Raw genomic sequence first — 21,523 nt, forward strand, 5'->3', positions numbered from 1 at the left:
ATATATATATATATATATATATATATATATATATATATATATATATATATATATGTATGTATATGTATATATATCAGGATTGATGATTGAGGGAACCCTTCATGAAACAGTTCAGTAGAGATGAAGTAGTCTTGTGATTTTTCCCACACCTACATATTGCGCTCTACCACGGTATCGAGCACTATTCTCTGGATAATCCAATCAAGACATATATATATATATATGTATATATATATATATATACACTAGAGATATATATATATATATATATATATATATATATATATATATATATATATATATTACATTTGTACATGGTGGTGTTTAGATGTTTTTTTTAAACCATTTATAGGCAGAATAGAGCAAATCCTTTAGGCTCCATGACAAGCGAGCTTTTGCTCGCATTTAAAAAAGATAAAATAAAATAATGAAAACATATTTGATTTTGTCTTAAATAAGGATTTGGAATGATGGGTAAAAAAAAAAAAAAAGTGCAGTTTCCCTTTGAGATTAAGTAGCATGTGTTGTCAGAAAGCACATCATGCCAGCACTAAATTGTTCAGGTACTGAATGATACCTTTTGACAGAACATGACTGAGAGCTGATTCCATCACCAACCTCTAAAAACTCATGTACTAATTCCATATCATGCTGCCAGCTTGTCTTTGTTTGGCTTGAATACAGACACACACATTTTACTACCTGCATTTACTACCTGCGAAGCCAATTCTCATAAACTGAGCTATGTCTTTCCAGACATGTCCAAACATTTAAACTGAAAGTGAAAATGACATTGGAATGTTGCCAAATTTGAGTGCAGTTCCTTTCCTAACATTAATGGCTTTTTTTTTTATTGTGAATGCTGATTTTATGTTGTTCCTTTATATTACCGTATTTTTCCGACTATAAGTCGCAGTTTTATTCATAGTTTGGCCAGGGGTGCGACTTATACTCAGGAGCGACTTATGTTTGAAATTATTAATACATTACCGTAAAATATCAAATAATATTATTTAGCTCATTCACGAAACAGACTAGACGTATAAGATTTCATCGGCTTTAGGGATTGAGTGACAGATTTTTTGGTGTTGTCTATTCTTGGTGTTGGGTTTTATCAAATACATTTCCCCAATAAATGCGACTTATACTCCAGTGCGACTTAGATATGTTTTTTTCTTCCTTTATTATGCATTTTAGGCAGGTGCGACTTATACTCCGGAGCAACTTATACTCCGAAAAATACGGTAATTTTTTTTATGTACCCTGATATCTTATATTCTCTTCTTACAGCCTGCAGCTCCTCTCCTTGCCTACATGATGGAACTTGTATCCTTGACAGCTCTTACGTGTATCGCTGTGCCTGTCTGGCTGGCTATGCAGGCAAGAGGTGCGAAAATGGTGAGTGTCAAAAATAGTGTTCGTTCTGACAACAGTAGACCAAACCCAACAACATCTGCTTTTAATTTATGATGGGTGGGTACAGTTGGCATCCATTCCCAGGTCAAATGACTCATTAATAGCCACGAGGCATCCCAGAAACTATAGCCCTATTCTTGAATATTATTATATCTTGTATGCACAAAGACACCATAAACTCCTGCCCACGCATAATGCTCAAACAGAAATACAGCAGCTATCTTTAATTCTCAGTTCTTATATGTTGAAAGCCAATGTTGGTTCGTAAAAAAAACATCATTTCTGGGTAGAGGTGGGTAGTAACGCGCAACATTTACTCCGTTACATCTACTTGAGTAACTTTTGGGATAAATTGTACTTCTAAGAGTAGTTTTTATGCAACATACTTTTACTTTTACTAGAGTATATTTTTGAGAAGAAACGCTTCTTTTTGCTTCGCTTTATTTATCTGCAATCAGGTCGCTACTCGTTACTTTTTTTTTTATCAATCTCTTAATGTTTGTTTTGGTTTTGTCAGACACGCATTCAAAGTAGGAACTTCGCATGCTTGCGTTTCACCAATCACATGCAGTCACTGGTGACGTTGGACCAATCAAACAGAGCCAGGTGGTCATGTGACCGTCACACGTAGAACCCGACATGTTGAAAAACTTATCGGGGTGTTACCATTTATTGGTAAACTGTACGCAATATGTACTGTACTGTACAATCTACTAATAAAAGTTTCAATCAATGAATCAAAAGTGTAAAGGAAAAAAGACTTTTTTTTTCAACCGTACTTCCCGTCAAAAGTCTAAAGACTGATCGCACAGTTCCTGTCTTCACAATAAAAGCGCCGCCCCATCGCGCCTGCGCTAACAAAATAAGAGTCTCCGAAAGCCAGCACAAACAAGCTAGCAAGCTACGGAGTTTGCCGCCAATGTATTTCTTGTAAAGTGTATAAAAACGAATATGGAAGCTGGACAAATAAGACGCCGAAAACCAACGACTTTCATGTGGTATTAGACAGGAAAGAGGAACTTTTTTTCTCCTCCATTTGAAAATGTGGACGTCTGATTCCAATCAATGCACGTCATCAGAATCAGGTAATACACCAACTTATATTCTTGTCTTCATGAAAGATAGGAATCCATATGTTAAACATGCATGTATATTCATTAAAACACCTTTAACATGTCAACAAAAACGGCAAAATAAATAAATATAAATCATATACCGTATATATATATATATATATATATATATATATATATATATATATATATATATATATATATATATATGTGTATATGTATATATATATATATATATATGTATGTATATATATATATATATATATATATATATATATATATATATATATATATATATATATATATATATTATATATATATGATATGTGTGTATGTATATATGAGGTAGATCACCTCGACTTGGTCATTTATTAAGTAATTGATAAACGTTGAAAAACTAATTGGGGTGTTACCATTCAGTGGTCAATTGTACAGAATATGTACTGTACTGTGCAATCTACTAATACAAGTTTCAATCAGTCAATCAATGAATGCCTATTCAGGCTATGGTGCTGTTAAGTTATTGTGGCTCAATTTGCCTTAATTTTTTTTTATTTTAATGTATTATTACTTAATACATAATATTGTTTTAGTTGCTTAAGAGATATTCCTGGCTCTGAATTTGCTCATTGCTAGTTTTATGTTTTTGTGCATTATTTGTTGCCGTAATCATTAAACGAACAGGTTACTCATCAGTTACTCAGTACTTGAGTAGTTTTTTCACAACATACTTTTTACTTTTACTCAAGTAAATATTTGGGTGACTACTCGTTACTTTTACTTGAGTAATAAATCTCTAAAGTAACAGTACTCTTACTTGAGTACAATTTCTGGCTACTCTACCCACCTCTGCTTCTGGGTGATTCATTATTTTAGGAAGGATTTTTCAGGAGTTGGGATGTTACTCACTTTTCTTTTCCTTCCCTGGCAGATCTCCTGTATTACCCTTTTTGTGGCCTTAAACACAATGTTATATGTTGCTCCATTTTGGCGCTCTAATATAGTGGAACCTCGATTTACAAATTTAAAGGCCTACTGAAAGCCACTACTAGCGACCACACAGTCTGATAGTTTATATATCAATGATGAAATATTAACATTGCAACACATGCCAATACGGCCGGTTTAGTTTACTAAATTGCAATATTAAATTTCCTGCGAGGTATCCTGTTGAAAACGTCGCAGATAGATGACGCTTGCGCGTGACGTCTCCGGTTGTAGCGGACATTTTTTTCTATCCCGATCTAAGCTATAAGTAGTCTGCTGAAATCGCATTATTACATAGTATTCTGGACATCTGTGTTGCTGAATCTTTTGCAATTTGTTCAATTAATTAATGGAGAACTCAAAGTAGAAAGATTGAGGTGAGAAGTGGTGCACTACAGCTGCCTTTAGCATCACAAACACAGCCGGTGTTTCCTTGTTTGAAATTCCCGAAGGTGAAGCTTTACTATGGAACGGAGCGGTCAAGCCAGTGTCTTCCCTCAGAGACACTGGCGGTCACCACGACCGTGGCCACACCCCTCCGACTTTCAGGTACTATATAATCTCACTAAAACACTAGTAACACAATAGGCAGATAAGGGATTTTCCAGAATTATCCTAGTAAATGTGTCTAATAACGTCTGAATCGCTCTCACTGCCCTCGCCTTTTTATTTTTTAAACTTTTTATTTTTTATTTTTTCTAGTCTTACAATTTCACTATCCTCATCCACAAATCTTTCATCCTCGCTCAAATTAATGGGGAAATTGTTTGCTTTCTCAGTCCGAATCGCTCTAGCTGCTGGTGGCTATGATTGTAAACAATGTGTGGAGCCCTACAACCCGTGACGTCACGCGCACATCGTCTGCTACTTCCTGTACAGGCAAGGCTTTTTTATTAGCGACCAAAAGTTGCGAACTTTATCAAGGATGTTCTCTACTAAATCCTTGCAGCAAAAATATGGCAATTTCGCGAAATGATCAAGTATGACACATAGAATGGACCTCCTATCCCCGTTTGAATAAATAAATCTCATTTCAGTAGGCCTTTAATTGGTTGTTGAACATGGTTTGTAAATAGAAAGGTTTGTATTGTGGAGTTCCCCATAAAAAATAAGGTAAACATGGACAATTGGTTCTAGCCAAAAACAAAAGTTCCTAATTTAATAAAATTATGCTTGGAATGCATTATACATGCACACACACACATATTTATACAGTCACGATCCAAAGTTTACATACACTTGAAAAGAACATAATGTCATGGCTGTCTTGAGTTTCCAATAATTTCTACAACCCTTAATTTTTTGTGATTGAGTGATTGGAGCACATACTTGTTGGTCGCAAAAAACATTCAGCAAGACGTACACAATGACCATTAGGAAAAAATGGTGATCACACTGCAGCTTTCTATGCTTGTTTACTGTACATTTATGAACCCAAAATAAAATGAAAAAATCATAAATAAAAAATATTACACATATCGTCTGCTCAGCCATATCACTCTAGAATGTTGTAAACGGATGACGTAAGGGGCTGATTAAAACTAATTAAATCTATGTGTTTTGGTGTCTGCTGGGATATTTTTAATGATGGTCGTTTTTTTTTAATGTATAAGTAAAAAACTCATGGTCTGGAACATTCCAGCGCATAAAGCTCGCAGTTAGTGCCAGGGCGCACTTTCAGCTCAGTAAAAAAGTGGGTTCCTTTGTAGACAAGACTGCCTCTAAAATACCCAGAAAAAAGGGATACATGTTTCTTGCTTGTTTCAGAAACATAGCAAAAGACTACAGGTAAGCACATAATAAAATGAATGTGCAATAAATGAGTGTTAGTAGTAGTAGTAGTTAGTAGTAGTAGTAGTCGTACACCTGATTCGATTATCAGTAATCAACTGTACCCGCAGGCTTTGTAGATTACATGCAACACACCGACTGAAAGGCCTACTGAAATGAGATGTTCTTATTTAAACGGGGATAGCAGGTCCATTCTATGTGTCATACTTGATCATTTCGCGATATTGCCATATTTTTGCTGAAAGGATTTAATAAAGAACATTGACGATAAAGTTTGCAACTTTTGGTCGCTAATAAAAAAGCCTTGCCTGTACCGGAAGTAGCAGACGATGTGCGCGTGACGTCACGGGTTGTGGAGCTCCTCACATCTGAACATTGTTTATAATCATAGCCACCAGCAGCGAGAGCGATTCAGACCAAGAAAGTGACGATTTCCCCATTAATTTGAGCGAGGATGAAAGACTCGTGGATGAGGATAGTGAGAATGAAGGACTAGAAAAAAAATAAATAAATAAAAAGACGAGGGTAGTGGGAGTGATTAAGATGTTATTAGACACATTTACTAGGATAATTCTGGAACATCCCTTATCTGCTTATTGTGTTACTAGTGTTTTAGTGAGATTATATGGTCGTACCTGAAAGTCAGAGGGGTGTGGCCACGGGTGTGGTGACCGCCAGTGTCTCTGAGGGAAGCCACGTTTCTCGATGAGGCGAAGGGAAGGCAGCTGTTGGAGCCGGGCTGAGCTTGTTTTCCCCCTCCTCCACGGTGGAAGCATCCCACGTTCAGGGGCGGCTGGTCGGAGGAAGCAAGACAGTCGGCAGCTGCCTCTTAGACAGGTGCACGAGGGCCGACTTATTACCACAATTTTCTCACCGAAACCTGCAATTTGACATGTGGTAGGGAACCATGTTCGCCTAACTGCTCTGTTCCATAGTAAAGCTTCACGTCATCTTTCGGGAATGTAAACAAGGAAACACCGGCTGTGTTTGTGTTGCTAAAGGCAGCCGCAATACACCGCTTCCCACCTACATCTTTCTTCTTTGACGTCTCCATTACTAATTGAACAAATTGCAAAAGATTCAGCAACACAGGTGTCCAGAATACTGTGTAATTATGCGATTAAAGCAGACCACTAATAACTGGAAAAAAATGTCCGCTACAATCCGTGACGTCACGCACACGCGTCATCATACGCGTCATTACACCGCGACGTTTTCAACAGGATACTTTGCGCAAAATTTAAAATTGCAATTTAGTAAACTAAAAAGGCCGGATTGGCATGTGTTTCATCATTGATATATAAACTATCAGACTGCGTGGTCGGTAGTAGTGGGTTTCAGTAGGCCTTGAAAGTATACATAACTTTGTAGTTTGCACAAGCTGTTTAGCGTGTGGTGTTTGGATCTTAGCAGATCAGGCCTCACACGCAATAATTAACATTCTGCTGATTACCGCAAACAGTGCACAATCAGTACAATACAGTGTTATCGTTTTTGTATCTAAAACTATTTTACTTGATCAAATGTCCTAACTTTTTGTCGAATGCCTACATTGCCAAATTTCTATAAAAGCATCACTCGGAATAAATAGCAAAGCATGACAGTGTCAATAGTCTGCATATGAACTAAACCCTAAGCAGAGCAGCTGCAGCTGGGAGAAGACTAGGGCTGGGAGTGAGTTGATTGGGTAAGGTAAGGATAAATGATAAATGGGTTGTACTTGTATGCAAAAGGAGACCAAGACAAACTGATAACACACCAGCACAAAACACAAAGAGAGGGAAAACATGTCCGGTCAGTCTTGAAAGGGCTATTCAGATGTAATTGTTCCAATAACTAAGGGATACTTTTCAAGTGAGATTGTTTTAATTGGAAACTGTCATTCAGTGTAAAAAGGGAGAGGCTCAGACAAGTCTTTTTTTGTTCTCCATTTTTTTTTTTTTTGGTAATATCAACTATAGTTTCCCCAACATAGAGAGGAAAAAAAATGTATGTTCCCTCAGACAGGCCAGACTCATTTTGGCCCTTCACGGTCTTACATTATTATGTGTCAGGAACCTAACTTGTGTTTTTCGTACCTTATACATCGTCTTGAAAATTTGGGAGAAAACTGGTTTGTTTTGTTTTCATACTTGATGCTATAAAAGAAAAAAACAATTTCTGTCCCCAAGACAACCATTCTTCCTATAAAAGTTGCTGTTCATTGAAACGTTTTCCCACAGGGAATTTTGAGTGTTCATTTTATTTCAGCAACCTGAGTAATGCTACGATCTAACAATCTGTCGTGAAATTGGCAAAGTGTCTACCCCAAAGAGAAGTATGTGAGATTTGTATTATTTACCTGCTTTAATAATGACTGATATACTGGCAGCTTTTGTGTGTTAATCTGACTTGCTGTCATGGAAACCTCAGGATACTGTGGCTTCAAAGTGTTGCATTTAGGACAGGAATGTTGACCTTCAATTGCTTAACTTCAAGTCGTTGATTTTCGGTAGACAAAAGGGAAACTCTGGTCATCAAAAAATATATATAATAAACAACCAAGCCTTGAAACTACAAGTGTATTTTTATTTAACTACTGGTCAGGTTACCCAAAAACATTTACCTTTCCTGGACGAAAAACGCAACATTGCAATGCAACATTCCAAATTAGGGATCTTAGTTTTGGATCTGTAAAACCACAGTAATGTACCTGGTGTTCACATTTTTTCACGCCAAACTTGAGATGTATGAAAATTGTAAACTGAAAGTGGAAATGTGCGGTGCCTCATGCCAACTTCATGGTTGCCGTATGAACCTTTCTTCATGCTGTGGATACTTGGGCAACTCGGTCGTTCGGCCATTGCCAATATTTGATTTCAACAATCTAACTGATTGAGGCAAGGACACAAAATTCACTTTTTCGCCAATGCATTTAATGTTTCATTTTCATATTTGTGAGGACGTCTAATAGTTTATCTACGTGATCATTTATCCCACAAATTTAAAGGGGAACATTATCACAATTTCAGAAGGGTTGAAACCCTTCAGTTCCCAGTGGCTGATTTTATTTTTCAAAGTTTTTTTCAAAATTTTACCCATCACGCAATATCCCGAAAAACGGCTTCAAAGTGCCTGATTTTAACCATCGTTATTTACACCCGTCCATTTTCCTGTGACGTCACAGTGTGACATCACCAAAAACAAAGATGGCGAATAGCACAGAAAGGTATAGCATAGTAGTTTGGATTCAGGCTCGGATTTCAGCGGCGCAAGCGATTCAACGGATTACGCATGTATTGAAACGGATGGTTGGAGTGTGGCGGCAGATAGCGAGATCGAAATTGAAGAAGAAACTGAAGCTATTGAGTCATATCACGACAGACAGCGGAACGGGAGGAATTAAGGACGAATTTGGCGATCCTAAACACATGTGTATGTGTTTGTTTGGCATTACCCACTCAGCTGATGACTTTATGCAATTCTTTAGTAAGAAAATTGAAGTCATTAGAAAGGAGATTAAAGACAATGCGTCCCAGCTACAACGGGGTTCTATTAACACTGACACGATTGTATATACGGCGGATACTGCCCTCCAAAATACCTTCTCTCGTTTTGAGGAAATAACATTAGAGGAATTGTTACAACGTGTAAATGGAATAAAACAGACAACATGTTTACTTGACCCTCTTCCTGGGAAACTGATCAAGGAGCTCTTTGTATTATTAGGTCCATCAGTGCTAAATATTATAAACTTATCACTCTCCTCGGGCACTGTTCACCTAGCATTAAAAAAAGCGGTTATTCATCCTCTTCTTAAAAGACCTAACCTCGATCCTGACCTCATGGTAAATTACCGACCGGTGTCTCACCTTCCCTTTATTTCAAAAATCCTTGAAAAAATTGTTGCGGAGCAGTTAAATGAACACTTAGCGTCTAACAATCTATGTGAAACCTTTCAATCCGGTTTCAGGGCAAATCACTCCACGGAGACAGCCCTCGCAAAAATGACTAATGATCTATTGCTAACGATGGATTCTGATGCGTCATCTATGTTGCTGCTCCTCGATCTTAGCGCTGCTTTCGATACCGTCGATCATAATATTTTATTAGAACGTATCAAAACACGAATTGGTATGTCAGACTTAGCCCTGTCTTGGTTTAACTCTTATCTTACTGATAGGATGCAGTGTGTCTCCCATAACAATGTGACCTCGGACTACGTTAAGGTAACGTGTGGAGTTCCCCAGGGTTCGGTCCTTGGCCCTGCACTCTTCAGCATCTACATGCTGCCGCTAGGTGACATCATACGCAAATACGGTATTAGCTTTCACTGTTATGCTGATGACACCCAACTCTACATGCCCCTAAAGCTGACCAACACGCCGGATTGTAGTCAGCTGGAGGCGTGTCTTAATGAAATTAAACAATGGATGTCCGCTAACTTTTTGCAACTCAACGCCAAAAAAACGGAAATGCTGATTATCGGTCCTGCTAGACACCGAACTCTATTTAATAATACAACTCTAACATTTGACAACCAAACAATTAAACAAGGCGACACGGTAAAGAATCTGGGTGTTATCTTCGACCCAACTCTCTCCTTTGAGGCACACATTAAAAGCGTTACTAAAACGGCCTTCTTTCATCTCCGTAATATCGCTAAAATTCGCTCCATTCTGTCCACTAAAGACGCTGAGATCATTATCCATGCGTTTGTTACGTCTCGCCTCGACTACTGTAACGTATTATTTTCGGGTCTCCCCATGTCTAGCATTAAAAGATTACAGTTGGTACAAAATGCGGCTGCTAGACTTTTGACAAGAACAAGAAAGTTTGATCACATTACGCCTGTACTGGCTCACCTGCACTGGCTTCCTGTGCACTTAAGATGTGACTTTAAGGTTTTACTACTTACGTATAAAATACTACACGGTCTAGCTCCATCTTATCTTGCCGATTGTATTGTACCATATGTCCCGGCAATAAATCTGCGTTCAAAGGACTCCGGCTTATTAGTGATTCCCAAAGCCCAAAAAAAGTCTGCGGGCTATAGAGCATTTTCCGTTCGGGCTCCAGTACTCTGGAATGCCCTCCCGGTAACAGTTCGAGATGTCACCTCAGTAGAAGCATTTAAATCTCACCTTAAAACTCATTTGTATACTCTAGCCTTTAAATAGACTCCCTTTTTAGACCAGTTGATCTGCCGTTTCTTTTCTTTTTCTTCCATGTCCCACTCTCCCGTGTGGAGGGGGTCCGGTCCGATCCGGTGGCCATGTACTGCTCGCCTGTGTATCGGCTGGGGACATCTCTGCGCTGCTGGTCCGCCTATGCTTGGGATGGTTTCCTGCTGGCTCCGCTGTGAACGGGACTCTCGCTGCTGTGTCTTGGATCCTCTTTGGACTGGACTCTCGCGACTGTGTTGGATCCATTATGGATTGAACTTTCACAGTATCATGTTAGACCCGCTCGACATCCATTGCTTTCCTCCTCTCTAAGGTTCTCATAGTCATTATTGTCACCAATGTCCCACTGGGTGTGAGTTTTCCTACCGAGGATGTCGTGGTGGTTTGTGCAGCCCTTTGAGACACTAGTGATTTAGGGCTATATAAGTAAACATTGATTGATGATTGATTGATTAAATATGGGTGGAGAGAAAGGCTGGATGCAAATATAGCTACAAATGAGGCATAATGATGCAATATGTACATACAGCTAGCCTAAATAGCATTTTAGCATTGATTAGCTGGCAGTCATGCCGTGAGCAAATATGTCTGATTATTAGCACATAAGTCAATAACATCAACAAAACTCACCTTTGTGATTTCCTTGACTTTATCGTTGGAAATGCATCTGCTTTGAGTGTCGCAGGATATCCACACATCTCTGTGCCATCTTTGTCGTAGCATCGTCGGTAAAGTGTGCGAGGGACTTTCGCATCTTTTGACCACTGGTGCAACTTGAATCCGTTGATTTGTATGTGTTTGTTTGGCATTAAATGTGGATGGAGGGAAAGGCTGGATGCAAATATAGCTACAAATGAGGCATAATGATGCAATATGTACATACAGCTAGCCTAAATAGCATGTTAGCATCGATTAGCATGCCGTGACCATTGATATGTCTGATTAGCACACTCCACGTAGGTCAACTTGAATCCGTCCCTGTTCGTGTTGTTACACCCTCCGACAACACACCGACGAGGCATAATGTCTCCAAGGTACGGAAAATAGTCGAAAAAATGGAAAATAACAGAGTTGATTTGACTTGGTGTGTGTAATGTGTTTGATAAAATGGCGGATTGCTTCCTGTTGTGACGTCACGGGTGAAGGCTCATTGCTCCGACAGGCGAACAATCGAAAGGCGTTTAAATTGCCAAATTCACCCTTTTAGAGTTCGGAAATCGGTTCAAAAAACATATGGTCTTTTTTCTGCAACATCAAGGTATATATTGACGCTTACATAGGTCTGGTGATAATGTTCCCCTTTAATAGCTTGTATCCGGATTTGTGAGGACATTCTCTTAATTAATTTAGGTAACCATTTGCCATCTATTGCTGTCTAAATGTGTTCTTGCAACTCCAGCATAGCTCGGCCAGTTGGGTGTACAGCTACAGTAACCGGTGGAGGAAGGGCCCGTCTTTGTGTCACTTGTCTGCTACCGCAAGTAACTCTCCTGGTTTATATTTATAAATTGAGTAACCAAACAAGGTTCAAATTTTGTATCCTTTTTGATATGCTGGCATGTTTGAATTTAAAAGATTTCCAACCTAAATATAAATTATTGATCAAATAATATTATAGTGTAGCTGTGCCCAGGCTACTATATTAACACATTTTGTCGTAAGTTATGCAAATTATATTTATCATTGAGGTACTCCCATCTCTTCTAAAGTTGTATGTATCATTGCAACGACTATCTTTTCAAACTGGATAAGCTCTACTTTATTTCCTTTGCCAGTCTTTCCAACATGTTCACTCAATTCCACGTTTGTTCGGATGTACAAAAGAAATGTGCTTGAATTAATGCATATGCACACATTTTGTTTGTGTCTATGTTTTCTGGATTTGAGCCATTTCTTAGTAAGAAATTCCCGCAAGCCTTAACACTTGAGGCCCCTGTTTCTAATTCAAATGAAAAAGTACTCATTAAAACACAATAGTAAGTAGATTTAATTTATATTGCACTTCATTGGGGAGTGCATTCCACCATTAGGAGCAACTAACAATAGGTTGTAAAAACAGTAAAACACACAACCAGAACCTGTGTTCATAAGATATTTAGCAGCCATTACATTTTAAAATTCAACAGAATTTCACTCTGTTAACAGCCAAAATGTCGTAATTATTTGAACACATAGAATATATAATCTTTAAGCTGTACACATAATAAACTGATCTTGAACACTTAATCAAAACTGCGTTTACGACTGAAAACTGGAGGAGTTCGGTTGAATTACTTTACTGCATCTGCTTAGTTCAGCGTTTAAAAGCCACGTGTTGAAGTCCAGCTGTGAGTCGCTCGTACCATTCAATAACAAGACTGATGCTATGTTTTAGAAACTCTCCATCTTCTTGAACTAAGATGAATACGTCTAAAAGTGTTTGCTTCCTGTGGACAAAAATCAGCATTTGAGTGGGAAGTTACACCAAATTGATGCGGTGAAGAATGCTGCCGATGCCTCCATACATTTTGATGAGCTAGCATTCTGTTTACAGACAGAACATGTGTGTTTAGAACTGAGCATGTTCTTTTTATTTCCACACAGTGGTAGGTTGCCGTAGGCCACCTGTGCCGACCCATGGATCCACAGAGGGAGTGTTTCATCATTCAGGGGCGCGCGTCACTTTCCAGTGTGATTCAGGCTTTGAGTTGCGGGGGTTTTCTACTGCCATCTGCTTGACTGATGGCACCTGGAGTGCGCCTTCCCCGCAATGTGGTAATACTTGCTTTGATTTATTTTGTGCAAAATCTAAATATAAAAGAAAAATAAACATCACTTCGCCTAAGATTTGCCATTCGTTGATTTCTGCTCTTTTTATGTTCCAAGTTCCAGTGGAAGGGGTCTGTGTTCTACCACCAAAGCCAGCACACGGGGACCACTTCTTGGTTTATGGGCCCAATGATGTTTTAATAGCTCTCCAGTACCTTTGCCACCAGCCTTATGAACTCACTGGAGTCTCTCAGAGAACCTGCCTTTCTAACAATTCCTGGAGTGGAAGTCCACCTGATTGCAGGAGAGGTCAGGCCAAGTATCTAAATTTACTCTTTATAACGCAATACACATACCTTAAAGAGCTCCTCTAATGCTGACAACATTGACACTTACTAATTTCCCCCAAAGTAGTAATTTCATGCTTGTTTTCTAACGAGTTTCAGCACATTTTGGAATGCTCACTTTTAGCTCCAAAATGTGGGCGCGCCCGTTTCAGTCTGCTGACATCACCTTCAGAACACTGGAGGCAATTTCATAATACGTAGTATGTGTTTTAGTACGATCTTCATCCCAAATCGCAATATTTCCTCAGAAATTGAATCTATAATCAAATATGTCTGCCATATGCATTGTTACAGGTTGTAGCAATACAACTAAATCCCATCATTCCATTATTTCCAAGTGATGGGAATAGGAGGAAAGTATTGACTCTCGGAAAATGGGACAGACCAGGCGAGAGGAGAGTCATTTGCCGTGATTATTCAATAATTTTGACTTCGAAGAAGAAAGGTTTTGATCGGAATTTGGAAGGAAAACATTTTTAAAACTCAAATAAAATGCGATCCTGAAAACCAGTAGTACCCTCGATGGGAGAAAGATGAGAAGAAGAAGAGACCAGGTACTCAAAACAAGAGAAATTGAAGATAAACCACTAGTATTTAATTTTGCGTCCTTATTTAATAATTTCTTCAAGATGCATGAGTACATTTTGAAAAAGCATGAGGAAACACAGGCTATGGTGTCTGTGGAAGAGGAAATAGAAGAGCAGGGAAATCTGGAAATTGTAAATCAGAATCAGACATACTTTATAAATCCCAGAGGGGAAATTAACATTTTCAGCACAATCCCATTAAAGATCAGACAAACATTACAGGGAGACAGAACAGGATTGCTGACGGGTCTGTCAACTTCCGGCGTCCCTTACAAAAAAGGTGAGATACAGGTTTAACAATTGTACAAGTACAGTAAATGTTTTAAACTTATTTTTTTTATCACTGATAGATTGATTGAAACTTTTATTAGTAGATTGCACAGTACAGTACATATTCTCTATAATTGACCACTAAATGGTAACACTGGAATAAGTTAACCATATCAGTTTTGGAGTAATCATGGACCAGAGCTACAGAAACATTCAATGAAGTGATCAGAATAAGATTTTTACATGGATTTTTCCACACTGCCTATGCAGGGAAATGGGCTCCAGTTCTGTGGATGACGTCAAACCAAGAAGTCTAGAGAAGGAAACGGGGTGTTCTAACTACAAATACTTATCTACTAATTACTCAAAAAATAATTGATATCATTAGAAATGACTGAAAAATTCATTTTCAGGAGCAAAATATACATAAAAAGAATGTGTGAGTGAAATTTCGGTCATCTGGACAAAGAGGGTCCTTTAAGGTCACATCGACTGGGCTATGGAAGCAGACAAGGGTTACTCAAATAGCATTTTTTGTAATTTTGTCTAGGATTTTAAGCCTTCGACCCCCGCACTGACGTATTTTGCTTTTAGTGGGTCATGAAAATCAGGAACATAATGAAGCTGTTGAAAGTTACCTGCACGTATTATATGACGCGCAAAAGACAGAAACAGCTAAACACCAACAAAAGCCAGGCATAACCAGAAATAACAAACATTCATCACCAAGCAATTAAGCACAATAGTCAAAATTTTGAAAGCCTTGGCAACTAAATGACTTTTGTAATTCACATTCACTGACTCCGTCCATACTTGACAGCTAAAAAAATCAAGTCCTCAAAGTCTCCATTTTACTCATCACAATCTGCCACCCAATCCTGGGACCTTTAAGAAAAGGCTGGCTTAAAGTATACATTTTTCTTTAAAGGAGAACTGCACGTTTTTCGGAATGTTGCCTTTTATCCACAATCTTTATGAGAAACAAGAAAACGTGTCTTCTTTTTTTTAATGCACTAACTTCTAAATGAATAAAAGTCTACTTACAAATGACTCAATTGGAATCATGAAGTCATGACGTTAATGCGTCTATTCTGACCCTAAAAACACTATTAAAACATCCAAAAAGCGCCGATAATACTGAATTTACATTTCATGATCAGATTATTAACCAATTATTGGCGATATTGTTATTATAAGCGCTGATCTAAAGGACCTACTGTATTTTTGACGGAGCATTGATTAAGAAAGGTAACTTCCTTATGCTGCGGTATTGGCATTATCAGCTGGTTAGCTGCTGATGCTAAAACTTTATTTTAGATTATAAATAATGCCTCGAGCCTTGATAGTAAAATGATGTGGAAATATACACACTGACAGCCAATTTAGGCTTAAAAAAACCTGAAAAGACTTGTGGTTCCACCCACTTTTTTTCCTCTTGTGGATCATGAGTAATTCTTCATCTAAACAGGAATATATGAACATCCTAACAGTCGGCAGTAAAAGCAGACATTGTATAGTAAGTGTGGTTTGTTGGCTTGTTTGTTGGAAGTCTGCCATGATTAATACTAGCTTTTGGGGGGAAAAAAAAGCGAATGTTGTGATGCGTTTTTTAAATGAGTGCGCTGAGGTATGCTTAAAATGAGAAAAATAAATATATATTACATGTTTTAATGAATGTGCCTGTTACTAAATTAAATATATACTGACAGCAAGTATGTAAAATGTTAATGGAGGTGTTTATATGATGTTTAAGCGCTTATAGGCTTCACTGTAGGTGGACTTTTGCCGACATTTATTTACTCGGTTGAATGCATTAAAACAAATGTGTGCTTTTCTTACATATGGATTGTAAATGATAGGAAAAATTCCCAAAAAAGTGCAGGTCCTTCTTAAATGTACACAACTTCTTAGCATGAGTAGGTGTTTGCTTGTTTGAACAAATAAAACATCCAAATGGCCCACAATCTTAAATTTTTTCAGCAAAACAGTCCTTGGTGGAACATGTTTGGACTCCCCTGACTTAGAGTGTCACATACAGTTGTAGCACTGCCCACTAGTGGACTGTCTCATTATTTAGCAATGTGAGGGTGTTGTGCTTACTGTAAATTGGGTTGAAGTGCCTCAATAAAACATGCAGTTTTACAAATTTGTATGTTTTATGAATTATTAAAAAAAATTCCCAATGCTGGAGATTTGTGATTTTACATTCGTAGGTCTAAGGCTTTGCTTTTAGATAAGAAATTAGTCAGTGTTCCACTAATTTCGGAACAAAATATGTTTGGTCAATCCGCTTCACAAGTCACTAATGATACCTGTTCTTCATCCACAGTGAATAACACACTCACACAAGCTGAAAAGGAAAGGGAAGAAGCTGGAGGAAAGACAGGAAAAAGCAAAGACAAAGAAATACACGGTGATAAAAATGTCAGCGAAGACACTAAAAGTGTTGAAAAAGAAAGTGATCTCAGGAATACAACGAGAGAAGACAAAAACACTGGTGTTCGTCCCGAGAAAACTGGGTCTGAGGAAAAAAATAACGGTCAGGATAAAACAACAAGCAGCAGTGAAGATCAAGAACCCAAAGAACCGGAAATAGCAAAACCTGGGAGGAGAGACGACAGCCATTCCCCAAAGTCGGAGACAGATATCACTGAGATACAGGTGATAAAAGACAAAGGGCAGGAAGAGAAGGAAAGAAAAGAGGAGCAAGTGAATGGAAAGAAAAACTCAGGGAAGGTCGGACCAAACGACACGAAGCTGAGGACGGCAGTCTCAGAAGAAATGAACACAGTCAACATATTGGAACAGGGAACGGCAAAGAACGACACAGTCAAGGACGATATCAATGACATCAAGAAAAAAAGCAATAACAAGACAGGTTTTCCAGAGAGGAAAATCCTTCCCTCGCAAGTCAATATTACACAGTATACTTTGTATAGGTCAGAGGGTGAGGAACGTGGAAAAACAAAACAAAAAACAACCATCAGAGAAGGCAAAGCAGAGACAAGTCCTACTGAAAAACCAAAAGAGGAACCTGATATGGACGGGGAAGAGGAAGAGCGGTGGAAGGACATCAACCAAAGTTTCACTGGTAAGAGATTGAAATTTAACGGGAAGATTCCCTGAGCGCTCACACTCCCTTCCGACATTAACCGCCCTTTTCCAGAGAGGATGTGCCCTCCTCCCCCTCGCCTCTATCACGGCTATCACAGAACGGTGCCAGGGACCAAGCCTGAGACAGTAGAGTTCTTCTGTAATCATTCCTACGCTCTGAGTGGAGACTTCCAATGGAGCTGCCAGCCAAATGGTACTTGGAGCGGCAAACAGCCTCTCTGTGTTCGAGGTACTCATTCTTTACTCCTTGTCATGTTGCACTTTGCAGGTTTTGTCATAAGAATAAATGATATAGGATGGTGTACACACATACAGTACAATGTACTTTATTTTTTAACTATAAGTCGCAGTTTTTTTCATAGTTTGGCCGGGGGTGCGACTTATACTCAGGAGCGACTAATGTGTGAAATTATTAACACGTTACCGTAAAAGATCAAATAATATTATTTATCTCATTCACGTAAGCGACTAGACGTATAAGATTTCATGGGATTTATTGATTAGGAGTGACATATTGTTTGGTAAACGTATAGCATGGTTTATATGATATAGTTATTTGAATGACTCTTACCATAATATGTTACGTAAACATAGCAGGCACATTCTCAGTTGGTTATTTATGCCTCATATAACGTACACTTATTCAGCCTGTTGTTCACTATTCTATATCTATTTTAAATTGCCTTTCAAATGTCTATTCTTAATGTTGGGTTTTATCAAATACATTTCCCTAAAACATGTGACTTATAGTCCAGTGCAACTTATATATTTGTTTTTTTCCTTCTTTATTATGCATTTTCGGCAGGTGCGACTTAATACTCCGAAGCGACTTATACTCCGAAAAATACAGTAGTTATTTTGCGGGATTTTTGGGTGATTTTGTGGCCTAAAATGTCTAAATTCGAAACAGCTTTTTTGGAAAGTGGCAGCCAAAGTTGCAATGTTTTTATGCATAATTTTTGTCAATACCATTGAATCAACTTATTTAATTTACTTGATATTATTGTTTTTTGTGTGCCTTATAAAAATTAACCTCAGAAAGCACATTAGTTTGACAAAAAATGGAAAACAAATACTATATTGATGTTTTATTTGTTTTATACCACATTGACACTAAGTGGCAGTAAATGGGACCCATTACCTCCCTGTTTGGCACTCAGCATCAAGGGTTGAAATTGGTACCACCATACAAAATAAAAATACAATAAAATACAATAGTGTAGAAGGCCTAGGTATTCATTAAAAACAAGGCAGAGGTTTTGTTTAACAAGTATATTTAATATTTTTGGCCACTGTATCACTTCCAAAGACATGCACCTGGGGATAGGTTGATTGGCAACACTAAATTGGCCCTAGTGTGTGAATGTTGTCTGTCTATCTGTGTTGGCCCTGCGATGAGGTGGCGACTTGTCCAGGGTGTACCCCGCCTTCCGCCCGATTGTAGCTGAGATAGGCGCCAGCGCCCCCCGCGACCCCAAAAGGGAATAAGCGGTAGAAAATGGATGGATGAAAATGGATCATAACACAGTTTGAACACAGGATTAAAACACTGTACTTTAATCAAGTGATTCTTTGTCGTACCACTAGATGGAGCCCGCGCAACACTTTTGGTTCACGTACCACAGTTTGAGTATCACTGAGCTACAATATTGCAACTGTACCTACTGTGAAATAGACTTCCTCAGAAACATAATCAGGGTTGTTTTATTTATGTTCAAACTTTTTAAAAGCCTTTTTGATGATATTAATATTTTAATTGTCACTGGCAGTGATGTAATGCAGGGGTTCTCAACCTTTTTGACTGTGGGTCCCACTGAAATTCTAACACATTTAATAAATGTACATACAATTATGTAAAATAAATACACAAAATTAATATTGAATATGTTTCTTGAATACATTGTAAAGTGCAAATGAAAATACTGCATGACCACTTCAGTCATATTTTTTGCCCTTAAGAAACATCTCTATGACTTTAGCTCCAGACTTCTTCTGTTTGTTTGATGTTGTAATTACTGCCATGAGTGGTGGAAAAGTGCATTACAACCATACTTCCCAACCCTCCCGGATTTTGTGGGAGACTCCCGAAATTCAGCGCCTGTCCTAAAAACCTCCCAGGACAAATTTTCTCCCAAAAATCTCCCGAAATTCAGGTGGACCTGGAGGACACACCCCCTCCAGCTCCATGCGGACCTGAATGAGGACAGCCTGTTTTCACGTCCGCTTTCCCACAATATAAACAGCGTGTCTGCCCAGTGACGTTATAACTGTAGATTGATCGAGGGCGAGTTCTTGGTTTCTTATATGGGTTTATTGTTAGGCAGTTTCATTAACGTCCTCCCAGCGCGGTAACAACACACAACAACAGCAGTCACGTTTTTGTCTACTGTAAAGCAGTTCGTCTGCCGTAAACAGCAATGTTGTGACCCTCTTAAACAGGACAATACTGCCATCTACTGTACATGCATATGGTTAGAAAAATAGTGACAGATAATAGAACAAGGGTGGACAATTCAACCCTTAATTTAACAATGAGTAGATGAGTGTTATGTGTGTGTGTATATGTGTAAATAAATGAACACTGAAATTCAAGTATTTCTTTTAGAAATATGAAATACTTGACTTGGTGAATTGTAGCTGTAAATATACTTCTCCCCTCTTAACCACGCCCCCGCCCTACCCCCGACCACACCCCCCACCCCCACCCCCCGAAATCGGAGGTCCCAAGGTTGGCAAGTATGATTACAACTGAGTACCGCTACGGGCTATACAAACCACAGACAAGAACCATCATTTTTTTGTGGCACAAACAATGTGAGAAAAACCTATGTAATGTGTCATACTGAAATGTGTTTCCAATATTTGTCCACTTATCCATCCATCCATTTTCTACTGCTTATTCCCTTTCGGGGTCGCGGGGGGCGCTGGCGCCTATCTCAGCTACAATCGGGCGGAAGGCAGGGTACACCCTGGACAAGTCGCCACCTCATCGCAGGGCCAACACAGATAGACAGACAACATTCACACTTATCATGTAGCTAATTAAGATAACCAAATAATAAATACAAAAGAACATAATGGTGTGTGTGACATCATTGGTACTTTAACTTTAACTTTAATTTTCATCATAGGTACACTTCAACTGTGAGAGACAGAATGTGAAAAAAAAAATCCAGGAATTCACATTGTAGGAATTTTAAAGAATTTATTTGTAAATTATGGTGGAAAATAAGTATTTGGTCAACCATTCAAAGCTCTCACTGATGGAAGGAGGTTTTGGCTCAAAATCTCACGATACATGGCCCCATTCATTCTTTCCTTAACACGGATCAATCGTCCTGTCCCCTTAGCAGAAAAACATCCCCAAAGCATGATGTTTCCACCCCCATGCTTCACAGTAGTTATGGTGTTCTTGGGATGCAACTCAGTATTCTTCTTCCTCCAAACACGACGAGTTGAGTTTATACCAAAAAGTTCTATTTTGGTTTCATCTGACCACATGACATTCTCCCAATCCTCTGCTGTATCATCCATGTATCCATTTTGGTATAAACTCAACTCATCATGTTTGAAAGAAGAAGAATACTGAGTTGCATCCCAAGAACACCACACCTACTGTGAAGCATGGGGGTGGAAACATCATGCTTTGGGGCTGTTTTTCTGCTAAGGGGACAGGACGATTGATCTGTGTTAAGGAAAGAATGAATGGGGCCATGTATCGTGAGATTTTGAGCCAAAACCTCATTCCATCAGTGAGATATTTGAATGATTGACCAAATACCTATTTTCCAACATAATTTACAAATAAATTATTTAAAATTCCTACAATGTGAATTCCTGGATTTTTTTTTCACATTCCGTCTCTCACAGTTGAAGTGTACCTATGATGAAAATTACAGACCTCTGTCATCATTTTAAGTGGAAGAACTTGCACAATCGCTGGCTGACTAAATACTTTTTTGCCCACTGTATATAAATTTAATATATTATTATTATTATTATTATTATCAATGTTAATATTCAAT

At 38.4% G+C, this 21,523-nt stretch overlaps 1 protein-coding gene across 3 annotated transcripts in view; it reads left to right on the forward strand.

The window, feature by feature from the left end:
• Positions 1 to 21,523, forward strand: part of LOC133563480 (inactive serine protease PAMR1-like) — an 89,072-nt gene that overhangs the window by 57,561 nt on the left and 9,988 nt on the right. For all 3 annotated transcript variants that reach the window (XM_061917632.1, XM_061917633.1, XM_061917634.1), the window contains 5 exons: positions 1,291 to 1,398; positions 13,016 to 13,186; positions 13,298 to 13,489; positions 16,714 to 17,475; positions 17,551 to 17,727. In XM_061917632.1, coding sequence (XP_061773616.1) covers positions 1,291 to 1,398; positions 13,016 to 13,186; positions 13,298 to 13,489; positions 16,714 to 17,475; positions 17,551 to 17,727 — 1,410 coding nt within the window. The remainder of the gene's footprint in view (positions 1 to 1,290; positions 1,399 to 13,015; positions 13,187 to 13,297; positions 13,490 to 16,713; positions 17,476 to 17,550; positions 17,728 to 21,523) is intronic.

Source organism: Nerophis ophidion, linkage group LG12, assembly GCF_033978795.1.
Source record: "Nerophis ophidion isolate RoL-2023_Sa linkage group LG12, RoL_Noph_v1.0, whole genome shotgun sequence".
Classification (NCBI taxonomy): domain Eukaryota; kingdom Metazoa; phylum Chordata; class Actinopteri; order Syngnathiformes; family Syngnathidae; genus Nerophis; species Nerophis ophidion.